Here is a 10,278-nt window from a genome sequence, read left to right on the forward strand (position 1 = left end):
AAAAAAAAAAAAAAAAAAAAGGAGAGCGCGGCAACAAGTTCCTTGAGTGGAACGGCTGAGGCGAGGCACTGACATCGCCCTGCCCACTCCTGGTTCCGCTCTAAACCCTGCCCACTCCCTCCCCCACTAATCTCTGCCTTCAGAGCGGCAACCCAACCTGCTTCTCCCTTAGCCTTCCCCATCCAGCCTGCTGCTCAAACCTCAAACCCAAGAGTCATCCTGGACTCTTCCCCTCGCTCCCACGCCCAGTCCATCAGCCAGTCCCCGTGGCTCCACCCACAAAGGTAATCTGAGCCTGATTCCCTCTGCCTGCTGGACTCCCTCTGTCCTAACACACCTCCCTCCTTCCATTCTTATTCCTGCTACAACCCAATTTCCACTCAGTGGTCAGTGAGTTTTTCAAAACACGGGCGAATCGTGTTGTTTCCACGCTCAAACCCTCCCACGGCTCCCCGCTGAACCTGGAATAAAGGAGAAATTCCATACCAAGGTTTACAAGGCCCTATAGGATCTAGTTCCCCATCATGACTCCGACTTCATCTGTATTACTCTCGTCCCCTCGGCTCCTGCTACAAATACGCCGAGCTCCTTCCACCTCAGAGCCTTTGCACTTGAGGGTCCCAGAGCGGCCGATTCTGGCCCACTCCAGCTAAAGCAGCAGGCTCTTCGCTCATTATACTGTTACCCTGCGTTAGTTCCCTTGTGAGAGCATCTCACAGCCCCAGAGTAGGGCTTTACTGGTGCTATTAACTCATCACTTGTCTATCGTCTGTCTTCCCAAGGCAGGGACTTCTCTGACTTGTTCTTGCTTCCAGAATAGTGCCTGGCACAGAGTACTCAAACACCCAGCGAATCCAGGATGACACCAAGCCAGCATGTGCAACCACCCAGTGCCCCCCGCTTCTCCCGGGCCACTTCCCGCCCCACGGGGCCCGGCGCATGCGCCCCCTGCCCGCCGAGGAATTCCACCCCCACCTCGGCCTTTTCCTGTGCGTCCCCGCGCCCTCCCCCAGGAAACCCCTGGCCGCTGCCCCCTCCTGCGCGCCCCCGGGCCAAAGGGTGCCCTCACAACCCTCTCTCAGGTCTACGTGCCTGGCTGGTCAAGCCCCGTTCCCTACCAGGCCCAGTGCCCCGAACTCCCCTTTTCCCCTCCACTCACCCGCTTCAAACAGCGTTTCCCGCCACAGCCTACGCCGCCGTGACCCCTGACTCCCGCGCGCGCAAGCCCAGAGCCGCGGGGCGCCGAGACGGGCCACGCCCCCGCCTGCCCAAGTGCGGCCGAGGCCACGCCCAACCAGGCAGCGGACCACGCCCCGCTCGTTCGATTGCAAGGCAGGCCCCGCCCCCTTCCTCAGTTTGCAAAGTGGCCTCGCCCCCTTGCTGAAACAGTCCCTTAATTCCGCCTCCCCATGACGTGTCGGAAAGAAGCCACGCCCCTCCGTGCGGCAGCGTTCACGACCTCGTGCAGTCCGTGCGCGCCGCCGCTCTGTTCTCTCTCCTCCCACCCTCGTGTGTTGCGCGCGCATCCTCCACGTCCCCCGCCCGCCTCTCGCCTGGGGCCTCGTAGGGAGCCCTGCCCCGTCGCCGCCCAGCAGCCAGCCGGTGACCTAACGCCCGAGATCCCCGCAGAGGCTGGCCGATAAGTGGTGGAGTCCTGGCTTGATCTGTTCTCCATCCTGGCCTCAGTTTCCCCACATGTAAACTAAACTCAACGCCGCATGATGGGGACACGTGTGGGGCGCCCGGTACACTACTCTTGGGATAAGGTGATCGTTTTTAACTACTCTCACTGCCGCTGTCCCCCGCCCCAAATAAATGTACCTTTAAGTTGCATCTCTCCATGTAACCCCCCTCTTTCGCCCTCGATTGGAATTGCTTATCCAGCTCTTTTAGGGCTGGCACAGGGGCAAGAGGAATTGGAGGAACTTCGTCGCTTGCTCACTCCGAACTCGCAGTGTCCCTCACCTTTCAAACTTTGCACGTGCTGTTCCCTCAACTTGGGAGTCCCAGCCCCTGGGCTCGTTTTAGGTCCCAGCGATTGCCTCTGTTGTGACACCTTGCCTGACTTCCTCTAGCCCCACCACAGTGCCACCCTCATTAACATCCCTATCCCCTGAGTCTTGGTAAGAGGGTGGTTATCTTGTTCACGGATGTTTCCAGTGCCTAGAATTGTGCCTGACTATAGCAAACGCTCCAGAAACATTTGCTGGGTGAATGTCTCCATCTCTAAAATGGCCAACCCAGTGCCTGGCCCACAGGAGGCCTCAGAAAACACTTGTTGTTGGGACGAAAGTCCACATCCCCTCATCCACTTAAGTTCTGTTTATCCTTCAAGGGCGAGTTCTGATTCACCCTGTCCAGGGAGGTGACCCTGAGGCTGTCAGGCCCCTGAACTTTCACAGCAGGCGACACACCACCCAGCACTGGGACCCTATGTGCCACCCCTCCCACCAGCCTGGGGAGACCCAGTCCCACATGCTCAATCAGGTTCTGGGACCCGATGTCACTGAGGTCCCTAGAAGCCCACGCCCTCTCCATCTTGCACTCCAGCTCTGGGCTGGATTATATTCATATTTTTATTTTCCTGTTTTTTAGTTTTTATTAAATAAAAGGAGCAGAGGAAGAGGAAGGCCCCTGGTCTCCCAGCCTATGGGGAGAGCCATGGGTCCTCCCCTCCCTCTGTTCAAGGTGCACTGCGTGCTGGGCTTGAGGTGTAAGCTGGGGAGGGAGGGCAGCCAGGAAGGGTCAGTGATCGGGACCTGTAACCTTTTCACCCCTTCTGGAAGACTTGGTGGGCAGGGAGGCAGCCTCCTGGACCCGGACTGGGGCTCATCCCAAGGGCTGAGGGCTGGGAGGTCTACAGGCTCAGCCCAGGGCCCCTTCCACCCGAGGAGGAGAAAGGGGTGCCGGCGTCTATCTGCTGGAGGGTGGCCAGGCAAGGCTGTGGGGCTGGGTGGCCGGCCCCTCACTCGTGGACGTCCCAGATCTCTGACAGCAGAGGCGGTAGCTTCTTGTCCTGGAGCCGCAGGGCGAAGACCTGCTCCGAGTGCACGGAGCTCAGCGTGCGCAGGCTCACCAGCTTCATGAGCATGCGCGGGAAGCGCAGCTGGTCCTGAGGGAGGAGGCAGGTGGGCACTGAGTTCCTGCCGGCCAGGCTCTGGGCGGCCCACCCCAACAGAAAGGAGGGACCCTCTCCGGTCAGGCGTGGGAGCCAGCGTGGGGCCCGCCCCTGTGCTTGGACTAGACCTGGCTCCCAGTCCAGCAGGGTGGGGCCTGAGGAAAGACTGCCGGAGGGGGCACCAGCCAGGCAGAGCCCAGCCTGGACGGACCAAGTGGGCCGCGGGACGTAGCTGGCTCTGCGCAGAGGCGCTGCGGGGCCCTACCTGCGGCCTCTTGATGCGCGTGTAGGACAGCAGCGCCTCCACGTAGGGCTGCTGCAGCGCCTCCACGCGGCCCGGCTCCTGTACGTTGGGCCGGTCGGCCGAGAAGATGTTGATGGCGATGAGCAGGGCGTACTCAGCGTCGTCCAGGCCCAGCCGCCGCATGGCCCGCGAGAACTCGAAGATGGGGTTGATGAACTCCACCTGCAGGCCTGCGGGGCGGGAGGCAGCCCGTGACTCCCTCAGCCTGAAACCCGGCCCCACAGCCTCGCCCCTGGCACCGCCCAGTCACTGGGGCCGGGAACACAGCAGTAATCACAGCGTTCTTGTCATTTCTGTCCACCTGTGCCCCGTGCCCATGAGAGTGCTGGCACGGAGCAGGTGTGCCACACATCCCGCCTAGTGAGGGAATGAATCATGAGGGTGCATGTTTCCTCGGTATTTTCTACTACCCTGTCACCACCCTCCCTTCCCACCTGGCGGCGGTTGCAGCTTCCACGGGTCCTATCCTTGCCCCTTCACGAAGGCAAAGGGAAGCTTTTAAAACCATCATGTCGGTCCCTGCACTGGTTTCCACTGCTCAGGTAAAGCCCAAACTCATTCCCACGACTGATTTGTTCGTTCATTCAGCGAACATCACTGAGTACCTGCCACGTGCCAGGCCCCAGCACTTACATTTGAGGGCCTAGGGAACAGGTCAGACAAATACGTGAGGAAGAGGCCCAGCCAGTCAGAAGGCTGTGAGTTCTATGGAACCAGGCAGTGCAGAGAAGGGCGAAGGGCCCTGCTGAGCCACAGTTCTATTTTACACAAGGCGGGCAGGGAAGGCCATGCTGTGGGTGACGCTGGAGCAGTGACCAACCCCAAGGAGGTAAGGGATTGTGAGGGTGACCAACTGTGTGCTGTTCCCAGGACTTGGGACAAGGGGCTACCCAGGCCAAGGGACTTTCGGTGTTAAAACTGGGAAGGTCCTGGGCAAAGTAGGACCAGTTGGTCCCCCTAGTTCTGGGCAAAGGAAACGCCCAAGTACAGCATGCCAGGTGGGTGCCAGGAAGAGGCCAGAGTGACGGAGGAGGGGGAGAGGGTGGAAGCTGAGGGCAGAGAGTGAGCGAGGCCAGGTCCTAAAGGGCTGTGTGGGCCTCAGAGAGGACTCCAGCTCTTCTAGTGAGATGGGAGCTGTGGAGGGTTCTGAGCAGAGGAGGGATGTGGGCGGCCTCAAGTGCGGACAGGACCCTTCTGCCTGCCCTGTGAGCAGCTCCATCAGGCGGGGGTGGAGGCACGGGCCCCTCAAGGGGACTCTGGCAGTGTTCCCGGGTGGTGGCAGAGGAGGGGCTGGGAAGGGGTAGGGTGGGATTCCCGACCTCTCCACCCCGTCTCCTTGTGCTCCAGCTGCCTGGGCCTCCCTGTAGTTCCTCCAAACCACCGGCTCTCCCCGACCTCAGGGCCTTTGCAATCGCCAATCCCCCCTGCCAGAAACGCTTCCACGAAGCCCTGCTCTGCTGAGCTCATACTAAAAGGGTTACTGGGACCGTGCTGGGTGGTGGAAGGGCCAGAGCAAAAGGAAGGGGAGAGGGTGGGACTCAAAGAGATGTCGGGAAATGCAGAGAGGTCCCATACAGATTACGGGACGATGAGGAAGCGAGGCCCCGGCGTATGCTCTGCAGCACTAGCAACGCGCCTCTCACTGCCCAGGCCTTCTTCCAGAAGCCCACCCGCCCAGGTGACACACCCAGGTCAGCGCTCTCAGAGGGCAGGAAGCGGTGCTCCCGGACAGTAGGGAAGACTGCCCGCTTCACAATGGACCGAGCTCCAGCTGCCTCCTTTGGGTGAGACCAGGTTTTGGGGTGGGGGGATGCTTTCCCTAGTGCCCACCAAGATGCCTGATATGGTAACAGGGCCCTTCTGTCTCAACTTCCACTGCAACCCACTGTACAGAGTCGGCACTCAATACATGTGTGTTTTTTTTTTTTTGAGACAGGGTCTCACTCTGTTGCCCAGCCTAGAGTACAGTGGCGCGATCTCGGCTCACTGCAACCTCCGCCTCCTGGGTTCACGCCATTCTCTTGCCTCAGCCTCCCGAGTAGCTGGGACTACAGGTGCCCGCCCCCATGCCTGGCTAATTTTTTGTATTTTTAGTAGAGACGAGGTTTCACTGTGTTAGCCAGGATGGTCTCGACCTCCTGACCTCGTGATCCGCCCACCTCAGCCTCCCAAAGTGCTGGGATTACAGGCGTGAGTCACTGTGCTCGGCCAATACATGCTTTTTTTGAAAAAAATAGAGACACGGTCTCTCCTGTCGCTAGGTTGGAGTGCTGTGGCACAATCACAGCTCACTGTAGCCTCAAGCAATCTTCCCTCCTCAGCCTCCTGAGTAGCTGGGCCTACAGGCACACGCCACCACGCATGGCATACACACTCTTGTCTTGCTCTCACCTTGGCTCAACCCTCACCCCAACTTTGGAGATAAAAAAACAGAGACTCTGACAGGGATGAATTGGCCCCAGATCTTCCAGCCAGCAGGGGCGCCAAGCCTCCCCAAAGCCTGCCCTGGGCCTTACCTGCGCGGTGGAAGTCGTCCTTGCTATAGGTGAAGTCCTTCAGGAAGGTGATACACTCTGTCTCGTGGTTGTAGCGCCTGGCCGTCTCCAACAGCATGATCTGAGGGTGGCAGTGGGAGAGGGCTCAAGCCCTGTGACCCTTTGGCTGCTAGTCCCTCCCCTGCTGGCCCAAATGGGGGTCTAATCTCACCAGGAATATCCCTCATCCCCGTCCCCCGTTCTCTCAGCCACACCAGCGTGCAGCCATCACGTGAGACAGCCCGAGCTCTTTCTTCACTTTGGGCTTCCGCACACGTTGCATTCCCCTCTCCTTAGGATACTCCTTCCCCAGGTGGGCACAAGGTATAGGGGCAGGGGGTTTGATCTGCTTTGTTATTTGCCATATGCCAACACTTGGTATAGAGCCTAGCATACAGTAGGTGCTCAATACTTACATGTTATCCCTACTTTGATTCAAATGCTAACTCCTCTGAAAAGCCTTTTTGGCAACTTTTCTCTAAAATAGCCTCTCTGGCCTGATCCTCAATGTTCTCAGCCTCAGACCCTTTTTCCTTTTTCTTCTTGGCTCATAGAAGACTCTATTTGCCATGGAATGTCATCCTACAAGGGCAAGGACTGGTCTTGCTTAAACTCTGCTCCCAGCATCTGTCCAGGAGCTATCTCTGGGGTTCCTTGTGGGCAGATGGACCATTACCTCGATGGTGGACGCCTTCAGGAGGGCGATCTGGTCCTCCCGGCCCAGCTGCAGGAAACCAGGCACTTGCTTGGCAAAGTCCACGATCTCCTGGACTGAGATGATGGCCAGCTCCGTGAAGTGGGCGAAGCGCTGCTGGCGGGCATCTCGGGACTGGGGGTCTGCGCCCAGGGGCCAGGGCTGGAACACAGGAGACCAGGGTCACTCCCAGGTCTTTGTGAGCCTAAGTTGGGGCGGCCACCTTGAGGCCAAGCCTGCACCCTGGGGGACCCTCCTCCCAAAGCCCCTGCCCTCTGGAGCCTCATTCTCCCACACCCTGGGCGATGGCCCAGCCGGCTCTACCCGATTGGGACCATCACACTCAAGGTTGTGGAGAGGGCAGTACCGTGACTTTGGGCTGGTCAGAGAAGGAGCGTTTGTTGCACTGCAGCTGGGCCGCCACCAACTGCTGGATCATTAGTTCTTGAGCCGCTGTTAACTGGACACCCTCGCCTTCCCCGGAGCCCTGGCTGCCTGCCTCAGATCCACCAGGGGACGCCCCAGGCCCAGAGGCTGAGCTGCTGCTGCCCTGCGGCCCCGCAGGCGACTGTGACTGTGACTGTGACTGCTGCTGCTGCTGCTTCCGAATCTTCTTTTTCCGGATCTGTTCTTCAGAGAGGACGCCTGTAGGGGGATGCAGGCCTCAGCAGAACCCCAGGGCTGGGCCAGCGGGCCAGGCCGGCACCGCCCCCTCCCACTGCACTCACACTGCTCCCTCATCCCTGCCTCCTTGCACTTGCGCAGCCGGCACTGCTGGCACTTGCGCCGCATGAAAGCGTCCATCTGGCAGGTTCCACCGCCCCGGCAGGCATAGCGCCGGGCCCCACCACGGACCACACTGCGCCGGAAGAAGCCCTTGCAGCCTTCGCAGCTGAGCACATTGTAGTGGAAGCCGGAAGCCTTGTCCCCGCAGACTCGGCAAAGCTCGTGGCCCAGCATCTTCGGGGCTGGGCCCTTCTTTCGCTTGCGCTCTGGCTCCTCTTCAGGATCTGGGATGACTAGGGTGGGTAAGCAGAGACCATGAGAGAGCCACAGGGAGAAACACCAACCAGAGGGATGGGCCCACAGGAGATCCCCAGACAAAGCGCCAGAGAATGGAGGGATAGAGGAGGTGCTACTCACATTCGGGGAAATTGCAATTCAGAAAGATGTATATATCAAGGAGAAAGCGAGAACAAAAAGCAAAGATCAGGGGCCTCCCATTCCCATCTCCATTTCTTTCTCCCTCCCTAAGTCCCCACATCAACTCCAGAGCCCTGTCTCTGGGCCCTGTCTCACCCCAGTCCACGCTGCAGGCTGAGCCGGCCTCATCAGTGCCTGGGACATCAGGGTCCGGACCCCCCGGCCATGGCTCTGGACCCTCCTCCTTTACAGTGGGTGAAGAAGAAGGGGCGCCAGGCTGAGGGGGGCCATTTCCTGGAAGAGGGTGGAATCCGGGAGGGGTAGTACAGTGAGCTTCTGCTAGTGTGTGATAAGGGAAGGTAGGGAAGAGAGTCACTCACCAGGCAGGGGGGTATCCAGGGAACTCGTGGTGGGAGAGGACATGGTGGGGTCACGGAGCAGCCTGTGGAATACAGGGGATTGAGAGACTTGTGGGGCTAAGAAGGGTTGGATTAGGTCAGTTACAGGTCCTGACAGGGCTTCCACTCTTACTTCCGTCTCTCCAGAGACCCTACTCTCAGCCACAGCCTTGGTTCCTGCCGGCCTACAAACCCTCCCCATCCTTCTAACAGGACCCGCCCCATTCTGTTCCAGGCCGGCCTTCAGCTTGGTCTCAAGCCCCGCCCCTGCTCTAGGCCCCGCCCCCTCAGGTCCAATCCACCTGCTCTTTCTAGGTAAGGCCCATTCTCCTTTAATCACGCTCTGCCTTCACGGTCTCCATCCCATGTAGTTTCCCCTCAACCTCCTCTTCATAAGGCTGCCTCACTTCTGCCCCATGCATCCCTATTTCTCATTCTGACCCACCTCCTTCTATTATGCTCCGCCTTCAACCTTCCAGGTTCAGCCCCTACAGCCCCCCATCATGGGCTTCCCAACACCTTGCCCCGCCCCATACGCATCCCTCCCTCCAAGCCTCATCCCTACAACCTCGCTCCAGGTCCCGCCCCATCTCCTCCCCTCATGCCCCCCCCCCCCCCTCCCCCCTCCCTTCCCGCTGCATCCCCACAACCTCGCTCCAGGCCCCGCCACATCTCCTCCCATCATGCCCCGCCCCCAGCCCCGCCTCCTCCCTTCATGCCCCGCCCTCGTACCGCGCTTCCAGGTCCCGCCCCATCCCCCTCCCATTATGCCCCGACCCCACCTCCTCCATTCATGCTCCGCCCCCGCACCTCGCTCCAGGTCCCGCCCCTCTCCGAGCACCAGCGGGGGGCGGGGCTCATGGCTGCGCGCGGGGGTCTCGGGGACGGCCTCTCGCGGAGTGAACTACTCCTGTTGCCCTGGAAACAGCCGCGGGAGGCGCGAGTTACGGCAGGGAGGAAATGGAAGGAGAGAAGGGGGCTGAGCGGAGTACGCGGGGAACGCCGAGAAGCCCCAGGTTCGGGGCTCCTCCCGCGTCTCCCCACTCTGGGGTGCACCTGCCTGGGTCCCCTTGCTCCGTTTCTCTTCGTCCTCCTCTTTAGCCCCGACACACCGCCGCTACTCGAATACCCTCAAAAGTAACTTCGCCACTTCTTCCGGCAACCCCGCCCTTGCGTCACGTCCGGAAAAGAGGCGGAGCGTGAAAGTTGACGAACTTCCGGCCCGTTTAGGACAAGCCGAAGCTGCTGCCCCGCACGGAAGTTGGAAACACCGGAAGTTTACCGGGTAGATCTACTGGGACTTGGCAGAAGAGTTCCGAACCCATTTCCTCGCTTCTTGGATGAGAGGGGAATCTGGGAGCCAAACCTCCAGCCCCGCGCTTTGTGGCTTTAGCTCATTCATGCGCTTCTCTGAGCCAGCGGCCAAACCCTAGCTATAGCTGCTTGTCGCACATCACTGATTTAAGGCACGTTTGCACTTTTTTGGTCGTTACAAGTTTTCTGATTTTGGACTCGTGCTGCTTGTTGGTTTTATTTTATTCTTATTTATTTATTTGGAGAGGTCTCACTCTGTCATCCCAGGCTGGAGTGCAGTGGTGCAATCTCAGCTCACTGCAGCCTCCGCCTCCTGGGTTCAAGAGATTCTCGTGCCTCAGCCTCCCAAGTAGCTGGGATTACGGGCATGTGCCACCACGCCCGGCTCATTTTTTTTGTATTTTTAGTAGAGACGGGGTGTTTCACCATGTTGGTGAGGTCGGTTTCGAACTCCTGACCTCAAATCCGCCCGCCTCGGTTCCCCAAAATGCTGGGATTACAGGCGTGAGCCACGGCGCCCGGCTTATTTTTACTTTTTTTTTTTTTGAGATGGAGTCTCGCTCTGTTACCCAGGCTGGAGTGCAGTGCCGCGATGTCAGCTAACTGCAACCTCCGCCTCCTGGGTTCAAGCGATTCTCCTGCCTCAGTCTCGCTTGTAGCTGGGATTACAGGCGCCCGCCACCACAGCCGGCTAATTTTCCTATTTTTAGTAGAGATGGGGTTTCACCATGTTTGCCAGGCTGGTATTGAACTCCTGACCTCAGGTGATTCAC

At 59.3% G+C, this 10,278-nt stretch overlaps 2 protein-coding genes across 7 annotated transcripts in view; both read right to left on the bottom strand.

The window, feature by feature from the left end:
• LOC111519964 (transcription factor Spi-B) overlaps positions 1-1,265 on the bottom strand; it is a 53,154-nt gene extending 51,889 nt beyond the window's left edge. For all 5 annotated transcript variants that reach the window (XM_026448399.1, XM_023182317.1, XM_026448397.1 and 2 more), the window contains exon 1: positions 1,160-1,265. The gene's annotated coding sequence lies outside the window, so the exon portion shown is untranslated. The remainder of the gene's footprint in view (positions 1-1,159) is intronic.
• A 1,314-nt stretch (positions 1,266-2,579) lies between these two features.
• Positions 2,580-9,400, bottom strand: NR1H2 (nuclear receptor subfamily 1 group H member 2). 2 transcript variants are annotated; one of them, XM_023182387.1, is made up of 10 exons: positions 9,252-9,400; positions 9,002-9,109; positions 8,174-8,235; positions 7,950-8,087; positions 7,379-7,669; positions 7,018-7,295; positions 6,633-6,812; positions 5,939-6,038; positions 3,384-3,592; positions 2,580-3,112 (listed from the first exon to the last, which is right to left on the bottom strand). In XM_023182387.1, the coding sequence occupies exons 3-10, from the start codon at positions 8,214-8,216 to the stop codon at positions 2,966-2,968; spliced, it is 1,386 nt and encodes a 461-aa protein (XP_023038155.1). In that variant the 5' UTR covers positions 8,217-8,235; positions 9,002-9,109; positions 9,252-9,400; the 3' UTR covers positions 2,580-2,965. The 2 variants fall into 2 exon arrangements, with proteins under 2 accessions (XP_023038155.1, XP_023038156.1); XM_023182388.1 differs by lacking the exon at positions 9,252-9,400 and having other exon boundaries at positions 7,950-8,037; positions 9,002-9,082.
• Positions 9,401-10,278: the final 878 nt, after the last annotated feature.

Source organism: Piliocolobus tephrosceles, chromosome 21 (assembly GCF_002776525.5).
Source record: "Piliocolobus tephrosceles isolate RC106 chromosome 21, ASM277652v3, whole genome shotgun sequence".
In the NCBI taxonomy this organism is placed as follows: Eukaryota; Metazoa; Chordata; class Mammalia; order Primates; family Cercopithecidae; genus Piliocolobus; species Piliocolobus tephrosceles.

Excerpts from the sequence above, each read along its gene's own strand:
- NR1H2 (XM_023182387.1), bottom strand. The coding sequence starts at position 8,216 with ATGTCCTCTCCCACCACGAGTTCCCTGGATACCCCCCTGCCTG. Across the intron at positions 7,296-7,378 it reads GGCAGGGATGAGGGAGCAGT|GCGTCCTCTCTGAAGAACAG; the intron begins GTGAGTGCAGTG and ends ATCCCCCTACAG. Across the intron at positions 6,813-7,017 it reads CTGACCAGCCCAAAGTCACG|CCCTGGCCCCTGGGCGCAGA; the intron begins GTACTGCCCTCT and ends CCTGTGTTCCAG.